General features: G+C 33.0%; 4 protein-coding genes and 2 long non-coding RNA genes across 7 annotated transcripts; 4 read left to right on the top strand and 2 right to left on the bottom strand.

The window, feature by feature from the left end:
* The first annotated feature begins 135 nt into the window (after positions 1-135).
* Positions 136-1,851, top strand: LOC100499978 (uncharacterized). The gene is made up of 4 exons (NM_001248173.2): positions 136-475; positions 926-1,042; positions 1,285-1,372; positions 1,639-1,851. The coding sequence occupies exons 1-4, from the start codon at positions 204-206 to the stop codon at positions 1,780-1,782; spliced, it is 621 nt and encodes a 206-aa protein (NP_001235102.1). The 5' UTR covers positions 136-203; the 3' UTR covers positions 1,783-1,851.
* A 4,237-nt stretch (positions 1,852-6,088) lies between these two features.
* On the top strand, positions 6,089-10,169 carry LOC100789291 (ferredoxin--NADP reductase, root isozyme, chloroplastic-like). Of its 2 annotated transcripts, none has more exons than XM_006586618.4 (5): positions 6,089-6,370; positions 6,669-6,728; positions 7,641-7,973; positions 8,323-8,542; positions 9,512-10,169. In XM_006586618.4, the coding sequence occupies exons 1-5, from the start codon at positions 6,347-6,349 to the stop codon at positions 10,009-10,011; spliced, it is 1,137 nt and encodes a 378-aa protein (XP_006586681.1). In that variant the 5' UTR covers positions 6,089-6,346; the 3' UTR covers positions 10,012-10,169. The 2 variants fall into 2 exon arrangements, with proteins under 2 accessions (XP_006586681.1, NP_001239859.1); NM_001252930.2 differs by having other exon boundaries at positions 6,276-6,370; positions 6,672-6,728; positions 9,512-10,150.
* On the bottom strand, positions 8,201-9,512 carry LOC121172808 (uncharacterized). Its single transcript, XR_005886478.1, has 2 exons — positions 9,197-9,512; positions 8,201-8,836 (listed from the first exon to the last, which is right to left on the bottom strand). It is a non-coding gene; the product is annotated as an uncharacterized lncRNA (long non-coding RNA).
* A 1,819-nt stretch (positions 10,170-11,988) lies between the features above and the next one.
* Positions 11,989-12,716, top strand: LOC100791407 (uncharacterized). Its single transcript, XM_006586773.4, has one exon. The coding sequence runs from the start codon at positions 12,072-12,074 to the stop codon at positions 12,540-12,542; it is 471 nt and encodes a 156-aa protein (XP_006586836.1). The 5' UTR covers positions 11,989-12,071; the 3' UTR covers positions 12,543-12,716.
* Positions 12,717-13,111: 395 nt separating this feature from the next.
* On the top strand, positions 13,112-15,297 carry LOC121172809 (uncharacterized). Its single transcript, XR_005886479.1, has 2 exons — positions 13,112-13,819; positions 14,703-15,297. It is a non-coding gene; the product is annotated as an uncharacterized lncRNA (long non-coding RNA).
* Positions 14,707-20,486, bottom strand: LOC100790876 (ADP-ribosylation factor GTPase-activating protein AGD12). The gene is made up of 9 exons (XM_003535040.5): positions 20,330-20,486; positions 19,212-19,314; positions 18,092-18,173; positions 17,849-17,924; positions 16,733-16,896; positions 16,347-16,479; positions 15,940-16,056; positions 15,720-15,815; positions 14,707-15,128 (listed from the first exon to the last, which is right to left on the bottom strand). The coding sequence occupies exons 2-9, from the start codon at positions 19,234-19,236 to the stop codon at positions 14,847-14,849; spliced, it is 975 nt and encodes a 324-aa protein (XP_003535088.1). The 5' UTR covers positions 19,237-19,314; positions 20,330-20,486; the 3' UTR covers positions 14,707-14,846.
* Between the last annotated feature and the right edge of the window lie 51 nt (positions 20,487-20,537).

The raw sequence follows: 20,537 nt of genomic DNA on the forward strand, positions 1-20,537 counted from the left end.
TGTAAGAACAGTGTGGCAGAAATTATCAAGAAATAATCACAAGTAAAATAGTTAAAGGCTGTGTTGGGCTTGGCCCATAAAACCCAACCCACAAAAGGCGAGTCTTCAAAAACCCTAATGTGCTCTTCCTTGAGCATCCAGCAGCAACAAACAAGAGGGGTTTGCCTTGTGCCGTTTGTGTTGTTTTCGGGACGAAGAAGAAGATGGTGTCAGGTTCTGGAATCTGCGCAAAGCGGGTGGTGGTGGACGCGCGCCACCACATGCTGGGTCGTCTAGCCTCCATCGTGGCGAAGGAGCTTCTGAACGGCCAGAAAGTGGTGGTCGTTCGCTGTGAAGAGATTTGCATCTCGGGCGGGCTGGTGAGGCAGAAGATGAAATACTTGAGGTTCCTTCGCAAACGCATGAACACCAAACCCTCCCATGGCCCCATCCACTTCCGTGCCCCCTCCAAGATCTTCTGGCGCACCGTTCGTGGGTCAGTCATTACTCACTTTTTTTTTTTTTACTTTAATTCCTTTTAAAGTTTATAACTTTCCAACACAAGCGTGTTTTAATTTGTCGTGGGGTGTTTTTGTTTTCGTAGAATGATTTTTTTTATCGGCTGTTAAATGTTATTTGTTAGTTTTTGTTAACGGGGGATTTGAACCCACAACCTATTCTTTAAAAGTTGGGAACTTTTAGGAGAAGTGTGGTTTAATTTGTTGTGGGGGGGTTTTGTTTTTGTAGAGTGATTCTTATATACCCCATTAGCCGTATACATCTTGAGTGAGAAAGGAAGAGAGGATAGATAAGTGTTTGATTTGATTGATTGATGGTGTAGTGTGGCAGGGAGAGGGAGAGATAGATAAAGAGAAATAAGAGGTGTTGAGAGGGAGTTTAGAATTTGTGGGTGTCTAAATATAATCACTCGTTTGTGTTTTTGTAGAATGATACCACACAAGACAAAGCGTGGGGAAGCTGCTCTTGCTCGTTTGAAGGTTTATGAAGGAATCCCTCCTCCATATGACAAGACCAAGAGAATGGTTGTTCCTGATGCACTCAAGTAAGAGTTTTTCTGTCTTTCTGAATCGTTTAGTTTTCAATATGTGTCAAGAGTTTAATAAGCACGTATTAGCGACAAATCAGAAATGATGTTGATAAATTTATCATATGCTTTGGTTTGTGATGGGATGTAAGTGTAAAAAAAGTTTTATGTTATAGGGCAAGCCTATTAAACTCCTACATTGGATAAATACGTGTTGTTTATCTTGTGAATGTGGACTAATTGATAAAAATTGGAATCAGGGTGTTGAGGCTTCAGAAGGGACACAAGTATTGTGTGCTGGGCAGGTTGTCATCTGAAGTTGGATGGAGCTACTATGATACCATTAGGGTAAGTGTTTGCCTTGTGAGAGGTTTTGCTATCTTAATATTTCAAAATGTGCATTTTCTACAACTGATCAACATATTTTAATATAATCTCATTGCTCATTGTGAAAGACCATGTTTGCTATTTATCTATTATTACCATTATGATTGTGATTATGAAAAGTTTTTTCCTTGTTCAAACCTAAAGGGGAATTAAAATTAGAATGTTGGAATGTTTTGGATTTTTTGTAATTGTGTTTGTTGACATATGGGTATTTTTATTGCTCACAGGAGCTGGAGAAGAAGAGAAAGGAGAAGGCAGCGGTGGTTTACGAGAGAAAGAAGCAACTCAACAAATTAAGGGTGAAAGCTGAGAAGGTTGCTGAAGAGAAGCTCGGTTCCCAACTTGATGTTCTTGCTCCTGTTAAGTATTGAGTAGTTTTTGTTAGTGTTTGAAATTTTTTATGCCACTTATACCAAATTGAACTACCTTTCAATTTTGCTTGAGGTTGCTTTGTTATTGGATCATAGATTTGATATCTGATCATCTTGGAAGCTGTTTTTTATTTAATTGTGTGTTTTGTATAATTTTTGTCATCCAGAAGTTTTCCATTGCCTTGGGAAAAAAGAAAAAAGCTGTTCACTGTGTTACCCTTTGCCTGCTCTAGGCATAGTAATTTTTCCAAAATTTGTTTTAGCTTTTGGTTTGCAATTCTTGTTTGTTTCTGGAAATAACCAGCGTTTTTGAATTTGTTGGAATGATCCTTTGGTGGAGCAATGTACGTGGCTTTTCCCCCTTTTTTCACCCAAGAGAGAAGCTCCTGTTTCTGGTGTTGGCAGCAAGGTTGTATGTACTCATTTTTTTTTTCAAAAAAAATGTCTTTTTTTTTTTTAAAAAAAAAGACTTATCTTAATCATGGATGTAGACCAACATGAGCAAATTCAAGTGATAGCACGTTTAATGGAATCAAATATCCCTTTTAATTATCAATTTATAAAAGCCGTTGCCACCTTAGAATTTAGATGTTCAATCAATTTAATGTTATTTTTATAATGTTTGACACTTAGATTTTTTTATCAAGGTCTGGGTTCGACCCGGTTAGAGGGGGATTACCCAGAGGCTTCAACAAAACAAAGTTGTGTTGCGATTTTAATTTCAGATTTAACTGAAATGTGTTTACAGGGCAGTTTCTTACAGTTAAGTTATTAACCATTAATCATGAATTATTTTTATTATTGCAGATTGTTTTGAAGATAATATCTTTAAAAATGTTACTTGATTGCTTGAGTGTTCACATTTTATATTATGTATGAAATTTGTTTTCTTCCTTTTTTTGTTTAAACTCTAGTTTTTGTTTATAATTATATTCGTTTGGTATAATTTTGTATTATACTTGTGTCCTTTTAAGAGCCAAACATGAATTAAAAATCAGTTCTAGCAAACTTTTGTGCATCATGATTATGCCTCATATTAAAGACAATACAAAAATCAACAAGAAATTTAAGCTAGTTGATTACGCACTCTGCAATCGAAACTCCTGAATCACCTAACATTCATCTAATGTCATTTGAGACACGTCTTCTTTTATTTATATTATTTTTAAATCTTTTTAAAAAAATTAGTTTTTCTTAAAAAAAATTCACGTTGGGGGACTTGAACAACGTGATAATATTTAAACAACTTGATAAAAAAAATTCACGTTGTATGTTTGGGTATATAATTTTTTTTGTATGCTTCGGAAAAAAAAATTATTCTTATCCTTAACATTATTAAAATAATAATAATAATTAATCATCTTTAACTATGCAAATTAAAATTAACCCATCAACCAAAATGAGAGTAACCTCTCTCCACTTTCATTGAACAATATTACCTTTAAACCATTTCTTAAATTTTAAATTTTTCTATTAACTTATATTAACGTCTCATTACTTTTATATTATTAATTTTTTTATTTTATCATTTTTTATTAACTGTATTTATCTTCCATTTTTTTATTATTTAAATTTTCTTAGTAATAATTAAAAAGGATTTTATATGAAGTTAGTTAAATTTATTAAATTTAGGAATAATAAATTTTATTTAATAACCTTCTTGATATTTTTTTAATCATGTTTAGGTTTTAAATACTTTTCATGGACATTTTATAAAATATTTTATATCTATACATATTTTTTCAAATTTAATAGTATAAGGAATATTTAAATTGTATAATAAATATTATTAACGTGAGTAGTTAAATTATTCATTAAATGTAATTAGGTTTATTTGTTTTGATTAAGTGTAATTAACGGTTATGCATGAGTTTGATTTTGTAATATGTATTATGGACTTAATTTCTATTTTTGAAACTATAAATTAATATATTAATTCAAATAATTTAATTATTTATTAAACATAATTAGCTCATTGTATTTTATTAAATTAATTTAAAATTAATTAGGTAATATCTTGTTAGATTTAATCTATTTAAAATTGATAAGATAATATATTATTAAATTTGATTAATTCAATAAAGTTCATCGAGACAAAAGTAATCACATGTTAATAAATAAATAAATGAATTATCAACCTATATCTAGAGATGGATATTCAGATCAATCTGATTTGTTTAGGGTCGGCCCATGAAGCTTATCGGTTAGATATGTCAAATAAGTTCGATTCAAAAAATAAATGAAATTTTTAAAGTGTATATCCAGCTTGGAAAAGTTTGTAGATAAATGGATCGGTCTTTGAATCCAAAGTATTAGTTTGAAAAAAATACTTTTATAAAATAAATATTTTTGAAAAAGTGAAAAGTTATATATATATATATAAAGTTGACTACGTTTTTTTAAACTAAAACCTATCTTACTAAAATATATTAACATTTTAAACATAACAAATTAACAATAATAACCTAAATTAATGATTGAAATTTTAACATAACGAACTAACATCACGATGGATTTAGGCTAGTTAAGCGAATAGTCCAACAAAGCCTACAATCTTAATGGGTCGAATTCAAAAACTTGATAGGAATTTTTAAATGAGGCTCATTATCCACCTAGTCCATGGACTTAGCATAATGGTCCGTGAACCTAGGTTCGTATGCCCACCCATGCCCGTGTGGGTTATTTATAATCTACACGAAAATAATGTGATAATGCCATGCATTTTTTTGTTAGACAAATGGCCTCAATTATCTTAAGAAGGGGGGTTGAATTAAGATACAAAGATTATTCCCCAATTAAAATTTTGCTCTCTCCTTTTGGATTAACAATGCACCCTTAACATGAATTACTCAAAAGACAATTCAACATAAACTTCTTTAAAGCAAAAGATAAATAGCAATAAATAAAAAAAGTTTAAGGGAAAAGAGAAATGCAAACTTGATTTATACTGGTTCGATCACTTCCTGTGCCTACGTTCAGTTCCCAAGCAAGTTACTTGAGATTTTCCACTCTCTTTGTAAAACTCATTTTACAAAGTCTGAACCAGAGACAACTCTTTTCCCTTGTGTTCAGGAACCCTTTACAACAAGAGACTCTTGGTTTTTTAATCCCTTTTGAGACGTAAGAAGAAGAGAAGACGAAATCTCTCTTGAAAAAAGAAAGATATTACAATTGAAGATCAATCAAGATTCTTTGTTGAATACAAAAATGTTTGACCAAAGAATCCTTTTTGAGAGGATAAGACATTTCAGTTCAGAAAAACTCTCTTAATCTTTTGAGAGGATAAGACTTTTTGGGCAATAAAAATATGTGACTGTTGGGAGTTATATTTGAAAATTCTCACTGGTAATCAATTACAATAATGGAGTAATCGATTACACAATTATTTCTTTCTGAAGAGTTATGACTCTTCTCATTTGAAATTTGAATATTTAAACACTCGTAATCGATTACCATCTTACTGTAATCGATTACACAACTTTGAAATTTAAATTCAAATTTCTTATGGTTGTTTTAAAAACGTTCCAAACCTCTGGTAATCGATTACATGCTTTCTAAAATATTTAAAACCTTTTTCAGAAAGCATATTGGTCACTGGTAATCGATTGCATCCTCTGATAATCGATTACCAGAGTAAATCTCAATTTAAAATGATTTAGATAAAATTCTTTGACTAAACCTTTTGCTTTTTCAATTTGGAAACTTCTTTCTAAGATTCTAGAGATCAACTTGATCATGTATCTTGATTTTCTTGGATTCTTGTCTTGAATAAAACTTGAGAAGCATTTGATCATTTGACATCATCAAAACATATAAAAATATATTGTTTCTACATTTTTATCATTCATGATTCCCTTGTTCAATTTGAACATTTTTTTTAGAAGATACATGTAGCTTTTGAGAAAAAAAGGGTTATACAATAATATATAAAAAAATTTATACAATCATTCAACTCGTATGATAATTTTATTGACTTTTAAAATAATTTTCAGCTGATAATTTATGATTGGATGATGATTTAAAACTGTTTTACATCATTAATAAATAGACATTAAACTCATAAAATAATGATATAGTTTAGTATTAATTTATATCCTCATTATTATTAACTATCTTTTTTAAATCACAAATAAAGTTCATTAAAGAAGAAATAAGAATCACAAAATTTTAAAAAATCTAATAAATTCAATTAAGAATAAAAAAGATATATTAAAGAATGTATTACAAATTGGAAAAGAAAAATTATACTCTCTTCCAATAACAATCGAAATCATATATGATAAGTCAATAATAGTACTATTGAGCAGCCTAGCATAGGTGAAGGTCAGTGCGAGGGAGTGACACTCCAAGGAGGCAAGGGAAAACAAACCAAAAAGTCTGACCTTTCCCTTTCTCCAAAGGATCATCAAACTAAACTAAATCAAATCAAAATCAAACTTTGTCACGGTTATATTAGACCCTTTTATAAACCTCTTTCAAGGCTTTTCAATCACACCCTTTCTCTAATCACTTCTTCTTGTGCTGGCATAACTTCAACAACTTATTCTTTGTTCTCGATCTCACGATGGCTCATTTGGCCCTGTCTCAGGTACATCCCTTTCACTCACTTCCTTTTCTCCCCGCTGTCACTGTTGTTGGCTTCTCGGCATAAAAGGTTCACACCAAATAAAATCAAAATTTCACTTTTTCTTTTCTTTTCTTATATTTAGCTTTTGGCTTTATTTTCTATTTGGGTTCTTGATTGGTGAGTGGAGATGCTTTTGTAGAAAGTCAAAGCTGAGAAATTTAACCTAAGTAGAGTTTAAAATGATAGTTTTTTTTTTTAAGTTTTTCTGTTGCTGAATGAAATTTAATTTGACGAGTACTAAGATTTTTGTGGGGTTTAGCAGATGGCTGTAACTGTTCCTGTTGGCAGCGATTTGTCTCTCAGAAGATCTGCGGTTAAGGTTTGATAGTACTTTTAATTTGTTTTGTCTGTTTTTTGAGTTTGGAAAGAATGGTTATTTGAATGCTTCTGCTGGTTTTTTCTAGTTAAATTACAGATCCAACTGTCCGGAGAATCTGTAGTTATGCTAGATGTTTAGTACTATGCTAATTTGATATGGCTGTTAAAATACCTTGAGGGATCAACTATAAGATTAGTGCATCTTCAGTGTAAAAAGGCTATGTTTTACTACACATTTGATTTGGTTCATTTCTGTACCTGCAAGACTGTAATAGGGTTGATGAATTATCGGGCAAATATTAAAGTTTTATCTTGTAAGAGGGCGAGCCCTGGTGCAGCGGTAAAGTTGTGCCTTGGTGACTTGTTGTTCATGGGTTCGAATCCGGAAACAGCCTCTTTGCATATGCAAGGGTAAGGCTGCGTACAATATCCCTCCCCCATACCTTCGCATAGCGAAGAGCCTCTGGGCAATGGGGTACGAAGTTTTTATTAAAGTTTTATCTTGTGGTCAAAAAAAGCTATTAGTTGTTGTTGATAACTTGGTATAGATGATTTTTTTTTTGACGGAATGATCTTCTACTTTCAATTGGCGCAACTGTGTATTTTTAATTTTATATTAGAAATGTAGAGCTTTAGTATTGATGTATCTTGGTTTTTCAAGCACAGTGGTGTTTTAGTTTCAGTGCTTACTTCATGTGTATGTTTCTGAGTTTTACATCTTGTTTGTGTAGATACTTGTGTTATTATGTATTAATTGATTTTCAAACATGGATTTTCGAAGCACTAAGAATAATACTGCAATTGTTAGAGTTAGAGATTCTGTTTACATAATTATGTTATGAAAATGAAATTTGGCTTCCTGTTTATGTTTAATAACTTGTAATTTTAAAGAAAACTACACTTGATGATGCAGGCACCTAACTTTAACTTTTGGGATAAATCATGGGCACCAGTATTTACTTTGTACTTGAAGGCAAACAACTCAAGTTTAAGAAGTCGTCATGTGGTATTCATGTCAGTGCAACAAGCAAGTGTACCCAAAGTTAATGTATCACCTTTAGAGTTGGAAGATGCTAAAGAACCTCCATTGAACTTACACAAGCCTAAAGAACCCTATACAGCAACGATTGTTTCTGTTGATAGGCTAGTGGGACCAAAGGCTCCTGGGGAAACTTGTCATATTGTGATTGATCATGGTGGAAATGTTCCCTACTGGGAAGGACAGAGTTATGGTGTTATTCCACCGGTAAGTGATAGTTATTCTTTGCTTCCTCCCATTCTTTGAGTACTGATTGTGAATTCATAATTATTGATCTTTGTATTCAGTTTTTTTTGGATAAATTAATTTTGATGGAAGGAATGCATTTTAGATATGTGTCCTTTATATTAATAGTTTTCATCAGAATTTAAGCAGGTTCTGCCTCCCCTCCCCGCCTTCCATCTCAAAACTAATGGTGCCTTTCGAGCTTATTAATTCACGTAGAAAGTATTTTTCCTCTTTTTTTTTTTTTTGTGGGATCAGATGCAGGAGTTAACACAGTTAAAATTCTGAAATGATTTCACAACTTGTAAATACTACTTTACATGGGTTGCAGGGTGAAAATCCAAAGAAACCTGGGGCTCCTCATAATGTTCGACTATATTCAATTGCTTCTACAAGGTATGGAGACTTTTTTGATGGAAAAACTGCCAGCTTGTGTGTGCGTCGTGCTGTTTATTATGATCCTGAGACAGGAAAGGAAGATCCTTCCAAGAATGGCATATGTAGCAATTTTTTGTGTAATTCAAAGCCTGGAGACAAAATTCAGATCACAGGTAAGACCTATCTCTTTTTACTCCAGCAAAGGTTGACATAATTTGTATTCCAACAAAGTGATGTCTTGGTGAACCTTCCTCAGTTGGGAGAATTTCCAATTTCTTCTTTTTTATTCATGCTTTCTTGCTCTGTTGTTTCTTGTTATTCCTGTTACCAAAGTATGTTCTATGGACTTTACCATAGGGTGTGTTTGCAAAGTAATACCTGAATGTGCCTTGCTCTAGTAACTTCTTTACTATAGGAAATGTAGCTTGTTGACTGCTATTTGGAATTTATACCCTGAATGGTGTGCTCTGCATGCAAAAGTAGCAACTTGTTTAAATGATAGATGAGGCAATTGAGGGTATTTGATGTGCTGAAATTCTCTAAGCTTTGTAAGGTTTTCATGCTGTATTCTAGTGAACCAGTTCTTCACAATTTAATAGCTCTTAAATTTCAACATTGGTCAGTTAGTTAATTTTGTCTTTCATATTAAGGCCATAAAAAGGATTAATATAGATGACATTTGTTGTTCTTAGGAACCAATGTGGGGTTTTATGCATTCTTATGAACTAATGTTTCCAGTGTCAAATTTCTTATAATTGAAAAGCAGCCAATCCACTCATTCTATAAATTTGTGATAGTGGTAGAGAAGAATGTTTAACAAAACCTACATGAGATCCATATTCCGCATGAAGCATATTATAGTGCTGATTTCCTGGCCGAGTTAGAAGTAGTCTGGATGCTGAAATGGTTTGGAGCATCCCGCCTCCATTTTGTCTTTCTTTTGTTGTCTCTTTTTCTTTTGTTCATTTTGTCTTACTTCCCTACATACCAAAAAATGAAGGATGTATAACAAAATGGTGTGGCAAACTTACAATAATTTAACTAGTCTTGGGTTGTCAAGCATTTCACGTTGCAAATGTTGTTGAAGGTGAACTTGCATCTTCTTGGCTAGGAATTGAGTCATCTTCTATTGTTTTTTACAGGCCCTTCAGGGAAGATAATGCTTTTACCCGAGGATGACCCAAATGCTACCCATATAATGATTGCCACCGGTACAGGTGTTGCTCCATTCAGAGGCTATCTACGCCGAATGTTCCTGGAATCAGTCCCTACATACAAGTTTGGTGGACTAGCATGGCTTTTCCTTGGAGTTGCCAACACTGACAGTCTTCTCTATGATGAAGAATTCAGCAAATACCTCAATGACTATTCGGACAATTTCCGCTATGATCGAGCCCTCAGCAGAGAACAAAAGAACAAAAATGGGGGCAAAATGTATGTTCAGGATAAGATAGAGGAGTACAGTGATGAAATCTTCAAACTCCTGGATAATGGGGCCCACATTTATTTCTGTGGTCTGAAAGGGATGATGCCTGGGATCCAAGATACACTGAAGAAGGTTGCTGAGCAAAGAGGAGAAAGTTGGGAAGAGAAGCTTTCACAACTTAAGAAGAACAAACAATGGCATGTTGAAGTCTATTGAGATTCTCTAGTGCAGGATTTGCAGAGTAGTAGTCCCCTTCTGTCTCTGAAAGGAAACAAAACAAAAAAGAACATTTTGCGTTTGGTGCATTTAGTCAATAAAATTCATTAAGCAGCTGAGTAACTGTAGCTGTTCTGCATTAGTAAATTGCAATGATATATTGTGTTCTTGATGGATACAGAATTGAAAAACCAAGTCATTAGTGTAGTGACAATCTTGGATAATGGGGCAATCTTTGTTAACATATTTTCTTTTGCTAAATTTTGAATTATTATTTTAATAAGGATTATCATCCTCTGCAATGCAGGAATAATGTCAAAAAGTCTAAGATGTTGTGCAAGTGCTTGAACTTAAAATGAAGAATCATGTGAACTCCTTTAAATAATTTTTACAAGACTTAAATATTTATTAAGTAATGACGTGACATTTTATTGATTTATTACATCATCATTTAATCAATGATGTGATATTTTATATACTTATCACATCATCATTTAATAGATTGAGATTAATGACATGTATTAAAAACAAAAGTTTGAAAGCTGTCAGATAATAAAATATAAAAATAAGTAGTAAACTGAAAAATGAATAAATTTAATCATTTTGAGAAAGATATTTTGTGGTAATATTAAAAAGCAAGAAAGATTTATTGTTCACAATGTTGTTATTCAACTCAATACAAAATAGTATAATGTGTCTGATAATATTCAAACTCCATACAAAATAGTATAATAATGCCTTATATAATATTGGCTGGAATACAATTTTCTTTTCCCATTTTTTTTAAATTTGTGATTTTAGTTCTTCTATTTTTTAATTGAGACATTTTTGTCCTCTGTTTTTTTTTTAATTACAATTTTAGTTCCCTAATCTCTTAATTGAGACATTTCCTCCACCGCTATAAAAAATCTGTAATTTTAGTTTTCTTAATCAATCCCAAACTTGCTAATTATGTACTTTTTTTAATTCTTTTATAATAAATTAAACTTGTAAGTAATTAAATGATTTAAAAAAAACATTTATCATTTGTATAATAAATAAGCAGTTGTCAATTAATTGATGTTTACATAACATTAACCTTTGAAATTGGTTACAAAGACTTAAATTTTGAATTTTTAGAATTAAAAAATGAGAAGATAAAATTGTGAACTTTTTATAAAAGGAGAATGAAATATCTCAATTAAAAAATGAGAAAATTAAAAGCATAAATTTAAAATAATAAGAAAAAGAAAATTACATTTTACCCAATAATATTCAAATAACAATGAGTGCTAGCAAACTTAATACTACTACTTTATAAGCTATGAACATTGTTTGACTATTACAGTTGATAAATACTCTAAATAGAATATAGTAAATAGAAGAACATTTAACTCTATTTTAATGTTTCTTTTCATAAAACGCCCGGTATTTTAAAAGTAAAAGTAACAAGAAAAAAAAGTATAAGTTTAACAGGACAAAAAGAAGATAAAAACAAGAAAGAAAACAATATAATATGTAAAAGACAATAGAAAAAGCGGTGCTACTAGGACTTAATGGATCCCCGACAGTGACAGATAGTCACAAAACGAAACCTACTACTAACCCTGTTTCGGTCGTTCCTGACCATGAAAACCTTCAAGTAAACATCGAACGCTTAAAACCTAAGTAACCGAAAACAACACTCAACACAATTTTCAGTTCCCAACACTAACACATACTACAGATAATTTTTTATTCTTTTCAAAACATAATTTTCAGAAATAAGATTCTTAGAAAAAAAATTATAAATATGCTATTGCTTAGTTATCATTTAATTTTTTTATAATAATACATTTACCATAAGAAAAAGTATAATTTCTATTTATGAAAGTAAAAAAAAAAAAAATGATACCTAGGTTAAGTTGATTGTGCATAAACTCTTGATACCTATGTTTGATTTAGGAGAGAAAAAAATCTAAAAAATAATTGAAATTTCTAAAAACTAAACGTATTGGTTGCGTGTATAATATATAGTCCCATTCAAACTGGTCACTACCATTTCTCTTCCGTTTACGCAACCCAACACTCCGTTTCTCCCCATGCCGTCGCTCTCGGGACTCGCCACCGCGATCCTCATCGCGATCGCGCTACTTCTCGCCGGAACCTCCTCTTCCGGCCGTGATCTCCGTCCGTCGGAGCACGGCCTCGTGTTCCAGGCATCGCCGCCGGCCAATTCCTCGCCAGAGATGAAGTCCTTCTTCAGCACCAGCAAGGGCTCTTCTTCCTCGTCCTCCGACGCCGACACGTCGCCCCGCAACACGACGGAGTCTCTGCCGCCGCCGTGGTGGGGAGTCAACGGCGGCGGCGGCGGCGGCGGAGGAAGCCACGTGGGACGAGCGCTGATGATAGCGAGTCTGGTTTGCGGAATCACAGGTGGCGTCTTATTGGTGGCTTCGGCGTTGCTTTATCTGTTTAAACACCGAAGAAAACCCCACCAAAACGAACCGTTTCGTGCATGTAATAATAATGCAAACAAGCTTCAATTAGTGCCAGTTGTGCGTAATCGTTGAATTGAGTCCTCTTTTTTTCTTGAGTGCAATTCACACTGTAAATCGATGTTGCTGCGTTGTTGTATATTTAATTAATTAATTTATTTGTTTATTTTGGTGTAGTTTCGATCTTTTGCTCGTTGAAATTACCTACGTGTTACAAAAGTTGTAGTAATAATAAATTTATGTTATTTAGTTGGACGTGAATTTTTCGTATATTATAATGTTTTTAATTCGATTGTTAGTTATTACTCTTATACAGTGACTGACTGACCTAATCTTTTGTCTCTCTAAATCTAATTAAGTGACTTGTCAACGAATATATGATTTTTAGTATTTAAAATTAAGTTTCTTTCGGCATACTTTATGAGTGGTCCAAAAGTCCAAACCAAACTGGAACTTTCACATTTATGCTGTCCAGAGATAAGAATCGTCTGATAATCTATCGTTTTTTCTATTTCAATACAAAGAATGATTATTTGTAGGACCAGCACTGATCGGGTTCAAGAAATGTTTGAATTTAAACTAATTAATATTAGACAAAATTACAAATTTAATTTTATTATCTCTAATTTTAATTTTAATCCCCTTTAAATTTATTGACGAATTTAGTTTCTCATTTATATCTAATACTATAAATTTGATTCCTAAGCTCAAAAATCTAGACATGGACGGTTACAAATAAACGGTCACTTGTTACATTATCCTTAAGACTATCATCACCGTCTCATTCATCGTGGCTTCGTGGGGGTAATAAAGTTGCTAAATTTTCACCGATTCTTCCAACCCCACTTTCAAAAACGGTTCCTTTCTCTTGCACCATCTATCTCCATTCATATAGAAACAAGAGAGAGTTTCGTTTCTGTTCATTTAGCCATTTTTGCATACCCTTTTTTCTTCTTCATTCTTGTGTTTCTTTGTTTGTGAGGGAAAGTTCTTTTTTTTTTTTGTTGCTATTGCAATGGAGAAAAACTGGGTTTTGAGATGGAGTTTTGTGGTGGGGTTGATGTGTTTGAGCGTGGAAGGGATTGGTATGAATTGGGGAACTCAAGCAACCCACAAGTGGCCACAACACACAGTGGTTCAGATGTTGAAGGATAATGGGATTAAGAAAGTGAAGCTTTTTGATTCAGATGACTCCACCATGAGTGCTTTGGCTGGGACTGGGATTGAAGTCATGAAGTCATGGTGGCTATCCCTAATAATCAGCTTGCCGAGATGAATGACTATGCCAGGGCCAAACAATGGGTCAAGAAAAATGTCACACGTTACAACTTCAATGGAGGAGTTAATGTCAAGTGAGTTTTGCAATAAAAAATTTCAATTTGAGTTGACTGCATTAGTACAAGTAAGGGTTGACGTAATTACATTAAATTCCCCAATAAATTTAAAGGAAGACTATAATTAAAATTAAAGACAACTAGGGAGATTTAAAATTTTGTCATAATACTATTCAGTTTGACTTAAATCAAGTTCTTGATTTTTTTTGGACAATCGAAACAGAAACAACCTAATCATATTCAAGTTGTTTGTGACAAGTTATAGGCTAATATAAATAGATGATGAGAAGAAAAATAGTAAAAAATATAAAGTGAAAGTACGAATTATGATATAAAAAATAAGGTTTATTATTAACTAATAGCATGCTTTGTCATTCTAAAAAAAACACATGCTTTGTTTGTAGTAGTTTATAAGTAATGGTTTCGCCAAATAACATTGTTTTCCACTTTTACTCAAATCATGATACAGTTTAACTATGATTTTGCTAAATGCATTCTTTAGATAAACTAAACTTATACTCACCAGTATGGTTTGAGATATGCAAATTACAATCCAGTGCGTGCTTGTTTTTGTTCCACTGCCTTGATGGTACTTACATATTTTTTTTTAGGAGTATAATGTAACAAGTGGTTTAGTATTTAAATACTGTATCCAACATAAACCAAGCATACAAAGTCCCAAGATTCGTTTTTGCTATCCATATAGCACATGTACTTGACTTTATATATATATATATATATATATATATATATATATATATATATATATATATATATATATATATTCCACATTTAGTTGACTTTTTCTCCTTCTTTAGGAGTATAATCATTCATCTATTTTTTTTTCATCTGAATTTTTTTTGTCACGTCTGACATTTCTCTCTCGTTCTTTTATATGAAGAAAATTTACTGAATGTTTGGTCAAATTAAAAAGGCAAAAATACAGGTTTATTTGTTCTTCTAGGAAGATGAATCAAAAAGTGAAGAGAAAAAATTACAGACAATTTGTTCTAAGAGAAAGCATAGGCCAACAGCAGTCAAGTCCCTATTGCTCAAGAGGAATCCACTCGAGTTCAAGATCTAATTCTCCAGATTCAACATCCTGGAGCTTGAGTGACATCATTTGTTTAACCTTACCATCAACAATATTGACTGTGCTATCCTCAATAAGGGCATTGTCATCCGATTTTAACCATTTTCCTATCTGCATATCACCAAACATTCCAGCATCTCCAAATGCCATAGCAGATGTTATCAGAGACTGAAGATCAATGTCTGCTTCTCCCATTATATCATCAGCAGAAAATGTGTCATGGTCAAATACTTTCTGCAACAGACAATTGATAACATGAAGTGTCATATTCTCAAACCAACAATCAGTTATCTTCTTTCCCATGTACAAACACACACACACAGCGAGATGCATTGTACATAGGTCGCTCACAATAGACAGAATTGACAAGGGAACAAAGGAATAACAAAAGGCTGTGAATCAATGCAGAGAAAACTCTCTATTTATATCCCTAATAGGAGATGTTCCAATCACTTGTTAATTATCATACCAAAATAGCAAAGCAAGTAAATGAGGAATGCCTAGACTTGGATACTGTTTATATAACTTCATAATTCATTCTTATCATAAATTCAAATTTTTGCTTCCGGCAAAGGTATTGTAAATTATAACCAAATTACAAACAGTATTCAGAACAGAACTATTTAATTTCCAACAGTGAGAAAGGACGCAAGAGAAGGTGACTTTGTTTGCAATACAAGGAACTTGTTTTGCAAGGTAAAAGGTATTGGATGTTGAGAAATGAGGATGGAGGAACTCTTTTTTTTTTCTTTTCTTTCAATGATGTGTCTCTATATAATAGAACAGAAGATAGTGTCTGTTTTTCGCAACAAAATTCAATCATACCAATTTTATCTGTCCATAATGCTCAGGAACAGACAGCATGTATTCCTCATTCCAGACTGGATTCAAGTTGCTCCTTATTATAGTTGTCTGGACAGTCTGCAGGCATTAAGCAATAGCACCAAATCAATTTCAGAAAGAAAATTATTACTGTTTCTGATTTTACAACTATAAATAGAAGATACAGAGCAACAGTTTCCCAAGATCATTTAGTGATACCAACCTGCTGGCCAAGGCTCAAAACAACATATGGATCACTTGACTTTATATCTCTGATAGCTAAATTTGTGCCTTTAATCACTTTCACCTTCAACATTCCAATAAATTCCACCATACCTTCCTGTTGTTACCACCAATATCAGTCACATTCCAAGAAAATCACTCATGAGGATAACTGCATTGCCAATGCTGCCAAACTAGTAAATTTGGATAATGCAGCATGCCTCATCTCATCTATATTAACTATTTTTTTTATTACAAGGCTTTCATCTGGTCCAACAACGATTCAATTCAATAAAAATCTATTTTGCAAACAAAAAATTACTTACTCCAAAATTGTTCCCTATATTTCTTCCACACACGTAAAAGTAGTCAGATAACTAGAGGAACTAACACATAACATAAAATTACCATTCTCTGTGAACTACTAGTACTTTTAAAACTGTCCATAAAACTACTTTTGGCAGAACTTGATTGTAGACTGCTTTTTCCAGACACAATGCGCAAACTCGGTTTCAGAAATTCTTGTAATTCATATTTTGACCTGCAGTTGAAATAGTCACAAATAAAAGGGAAATCAATAAACTAGGGAATTCACTCACCAGACTCGTTGGAACAACAGCAGAAAGACGAGAAAACAAACGACTAAGCATATGAGTTAAACAAATATCAGAGGGAGAATCAACAGCCTTTAGCATTACCTACTTCATGGTGACAAGATAAAATTTCAAAATGAACCAAAAGATGATAAGAACGGAAGATATACAGTGCATTGTGTATATGAAAACATGTCTAACCGTATGAACTTTGAACGCTGCTCATGACCAGCATCTGGTCCAGGTTTCGTATATCCTTCAGGAATATAAGCTTCATAAATTGAATTAGCAGAAACATTTCCCCCAACTTCGATCATTGCATCTATTTCATCCTCTGACCAATCATCCAATGTCACAGACAACACCTGAGAGTAAAAAACAGTGCTGTCAAACAAATTAGTTCAGCATTCGCACCACTCTTAACTTGATAGACATAACCAATTGAAGAAAAAAACTAGGCCAAATCATAATTATCAGTCAAATTGCTAACATGTGAAGATTTGGTTGGCTTACTTTCATGCCAAACTTTAAGGTTATTTCGTTTTGAAAACTCACCCTGAACATGTTAGACCCCAACTCAGAATGTTAAGCCCCACATCTGGAGAGTGTACATGAGGAAATTTAGGAACAAGGAGCAGAAGAACGAACCAGTTGAGAATGTGTCGATCATTATGTTTATCTTTTAGTTGTTATTCTGTTTTGTTAACCTGTCAGCTTAGTTTTCAGAGGTTGTTATTTCTTGTTATCTAGCACAGGCTAAGGGGGTTACTTATTGGGAACACCCAGTCATGAATAAATAGTGTACAAAGATGCATGACATAAGTAATATGGAATGTCCCAAAGAAAACAACGTTACAGCAGCCCTGGCCATCCCTCTGTCATAAAGCCTAGCCAACATATTTGACCAAGACGCGTCTATCCATTTTTTTTTTGGTTGGCGGAAAAAGATATATTATAACAAAGGTGCCAGGGGTACCACAAGAACAACTCAGCCTTTTGCTAAGATGCCATAGATGGCCTATAAATATCATATCTCTTTTCAAAGTCAGGTATTTACACTACTGGAATTTACCAGGGGTACCACAAGAACAACTCAGCCCTTTGCTAAGATGTCACATCAAGTTTCTTACATAGGTTCTGGAAAATGAACAACCCAAACACATGAATTATCAGTCTTTTAATTTGCTGAAGACAAAAAGGAGATACTCAGTTCAAGTATTAAATCAAATAAAATATTTTACAATTAGAGGAAAAATAATTCTTTGATCCGGGCAGAAATGCATTCCATAACAATGAGACAACCTATGAATGGTTTACCTTTGATATATGAGTACCAAGGCTTCTGTGCACACCGCAACATTTTAAGCATATAAAAACTCCAATGTTGGCAGACCTGAAAAGCAGTTAGTAAAAGTTAATTCACATGTTCTTTAATATATTTTACAAGTAGCTAGTTTCCTACAGCTTTATGTCATATTCACAAACACTACACCAAAAATAGTATGATAATGCCAATTAATATAAACCACAAAGTCATGCGTGAAAAAATTAAACACTTACGCCCATTTAGGATCTGGAGCATTACAATCAGCACAAAGACGATTACCACTCTGATGCAATAAATCTTTCAATTTTCTTCTACCTGTAAAAGACCTTCCAATTACTCAACTTCTAAAGAAAAACAAATGAAATTAGTTCTGCAATATCCTCCAGACCCCAGTTACACTTCATAGGCATTCTAAAGAACATTAAAGCTTCTACAGATAAGTTCAAAATTTTTTAGGGCATGTTTGGATGGAGGAGTTTGAGGATAAAGGGAAGGGAGGGTAAACGTTCTGTTTTAAGTAAGTACTCTCCTATTTGAGTTTTTTATTTTAAAAAAGAAGAGTAAAATGAGATATTATATGTAATTTTCCAATCATCCACATTCATCTTTTATAAATATTAAATAACTTTCTCAATTTAAAAAATGAAAATACACTCTCCCTTCACTTTCCATCCAAACCCCTCCATAAAAAAGTTCCTTAAAAGTCCATGCCAGAGAGAATATTTACTGATAAAGTATACAATTCTTAACCAGATAAAGTTGTCATTCATAACCATCAAGTCAATAGTCATTTCCTGAAACCCCTTGAATCTTACATGAACATATAACATTAAAAAATATCAGAAAGCTACAGGAAAATATAACCTAATAGGAGTGTTAGTAAAATCTTCTTTCTCGGCTCTTCAAGGGTGGAGGAAAAGGGAAAATGTTAGATAATAGATATCAAGAACTTCTTGGCCATTTTAGGAAAAATTGAGTTGGAATTATTATTGACACTTGGATAGATGAGTGGTCCCTATCTCTCTATCTTATCTAACAATTGCCTCAATCTAGCTGAATTCTTCAAAACAACAGATATTTTTTATTGGCTGTGTAGCGTTACTCAAAACAAAAACTCATCAGGAGCATTGAGTTTAGGAATGGGTTGTAAATAGACCAGGTAAAAACTATACAAATGCAGAAGTCATTACAAGAGCTAATGGTTAAAACATTTGTATAATATACAGGAGCAATCATTCACACTTATCTGAACAGGTCAGTAGAATGTCACTACTTTTTCTGAGCCAGCAATAATATTCTAAGTTGTAAAAACCTCACTAATATATATTATCACATTAAATATCATAAGATTACTTGAGGCAGGTCTTGCAAGTTCCATCCAGTAATTATTCTTTCACAAGCTTAAAGCCCACCAATCATCCAGGCTGCAGCCTCTACAATAGTCAAGCAAAATAACCTGGAAAGGAAGAAAGAAATATTGGTTTAAGCAAAATTTCTCATGGACACAAATTGTGCCAACAAACTGAAAACTTGATTAAATCCTATAAGTACAAAACTTAGATGCAGTTCCCTAGGTGCATTTGCCTTTTGGTACCGTTCTCTACTCAGAATTGGAATTTCACCTCAGTAATCATGTAATAAACTTCAATTCTGATGGGAAAACAGCACCAAAAGCACATTGATAACTTATGCTGACCTTTCACGAAAACCTTTATTAAGAGGACTACCAAGGTAAAACACCACCAAATGCACCTAAAGAACTAACTCTAAGTTTTCTTCACCCTGTGACCAGAAAACTTGTCCTCTTCATTCAATCTTACACCACAGGAACAAAAGAAGATTTAGATAATCAGAACCCAGTTTTTGAGGTCATTTGCAGACATTCACATTGTTTCTCTCACTGATTATATACTATGTCTGTATAGAGTAGCATAAGACACACACACACACATATATATATACATAACAAACATTGGTCCTGGTAGGTAATTGCAACTCTCCAAAGTAGAAAATAAAAACTAGAATACTGAAAACACCAACTTCTAGAATTGCTCCTCCTCACAAAACAGACATAGGAAATAAAAAAGAGGTTTTGGAGCATCCTCCATTTTCATTTTGCAAGTGATACAAATACCCAAAATAATCAAAGGAAAAAAATGAATATCGAACCCCACCTACTAAATTTTTTTTTCCTCATCAACCAAATAGCAAATTTCAGATTTTTTTACCAACAACAAATTGGAAAATGATGTAATCGTTGCATATAACAACGAGTTTGGTCAAATTGTCGATATAATAATGAATTCCAGACAGTGATAAAAGGAAAAATCAGAGGTGTAACATTTGCATGAAACGAATGAGTCTTATAATATTATGAGCAAATAAACAATAATGAAGAAAAAGAAAAGGATGATATAAATTAATGAGCATAGATAGATTTGAGATCAGAATGAAGAGAAAGTGAAGCTTACGATGAACGAAGGAATCGAAATGGCAGAGTTTGAAATCCACAGACAGAAGACGAACGATGCGAGGAAGAAGGTGGTGACTGGTGAATGGTGATGGTTTCAATGTCCGAATGGCGAATTGGACTTTTCCACCGCAACTACAAAATCTCTTCTTTATTTATTATTTTATTTTATTCGTGTTACCTTAATATATAATTTATGTTCGTCTATT

The sequence above is a fragment of the Glycine max genome, chromosome 9 (assembly GCF_000004515.6).
Source record: "Glycine max cultivar Williams 82 chromosome 9, Glycine_max_v4.0, whole genome shotgun sequence".
Lineage (NCBI taxonomy): Eukaryota > Viridiplantae > Streptophyta > Magnoliopsida > Fabales > Fabaceae > Glycine > Glycine max.

Excerpts from the sequence above, each read along its gene's own strand:
- LOC100789291 (XM_006586618.4), top strand. The coding sequence starts at position 6,347 with ATGGCTCATTTGGCCCTGTCTCAG. Across the intron at positions 6,371-6,668 it reads CTCATTTGGCCCTGTCTCAG|CAGATGGCTGTAACTGTTCC; the intron begins GTACATCCCTTT and ends TGTGGGGTTTAG. Across the intron at positions 6,729-7,640 it reads TCAGAAGATCTGCGGTTAAG|GCACCTAACTTTAACTTTTG; the intron begins GTTTGATAGTAC and ends TTGATGATGCAG.
- LOC100791407 (XM_006586773.4), top strand. The coding sequence starts at position 12,072 with ATGCCGTCGCTCTCGGGACTCGCCACCGCGATCCTCATCGCGATCGCG.
- LOC100790876 (XM_003535040.5), bottom strand. The coding sequence starts at position 19,236 with ATGGAACTTGCAAGACCTGCCTCAA. Across the intron at positions 17,925-18,091 it reads GCTCCAGATCCTAAATGGGC|GTCTGCCAACATTGGAGTTT; the intron begins GTAAGTGTTTAA and ends ACTGCTTTTCAG. Across the intron at positions 15,129-15,719 it reads ATTATGGACAGATAAAATTG|AAAGTATTTGACCATGACAC; the intron begins GTATGATTGAAT and ends TGTCTGTTGCAG.
- LOC100499978 (NM_001248173.2), top strand. The coding sequence starts at position 204 with ATGGTGTCAGGTTCTGGAATCTGCGCAAAGCGGGTGGTGGTGGACGCG. Across the intron at positions 1,043-1,284 it reads GTTGTTCCTGATGCACTCAA|GGTGTTGAGGCTTCAGAAGG; the intron begins GTAAGAGTTTTT and ends AATTGGAATCAG. Across the intron at positions 1,373-1,638 it reads GCTACTATGATACCATTAGG|GAGCTGGAGAAGAAGAGAAA; the intron begins GTAAGTGTTTGC and ends TATTGCTCACAG.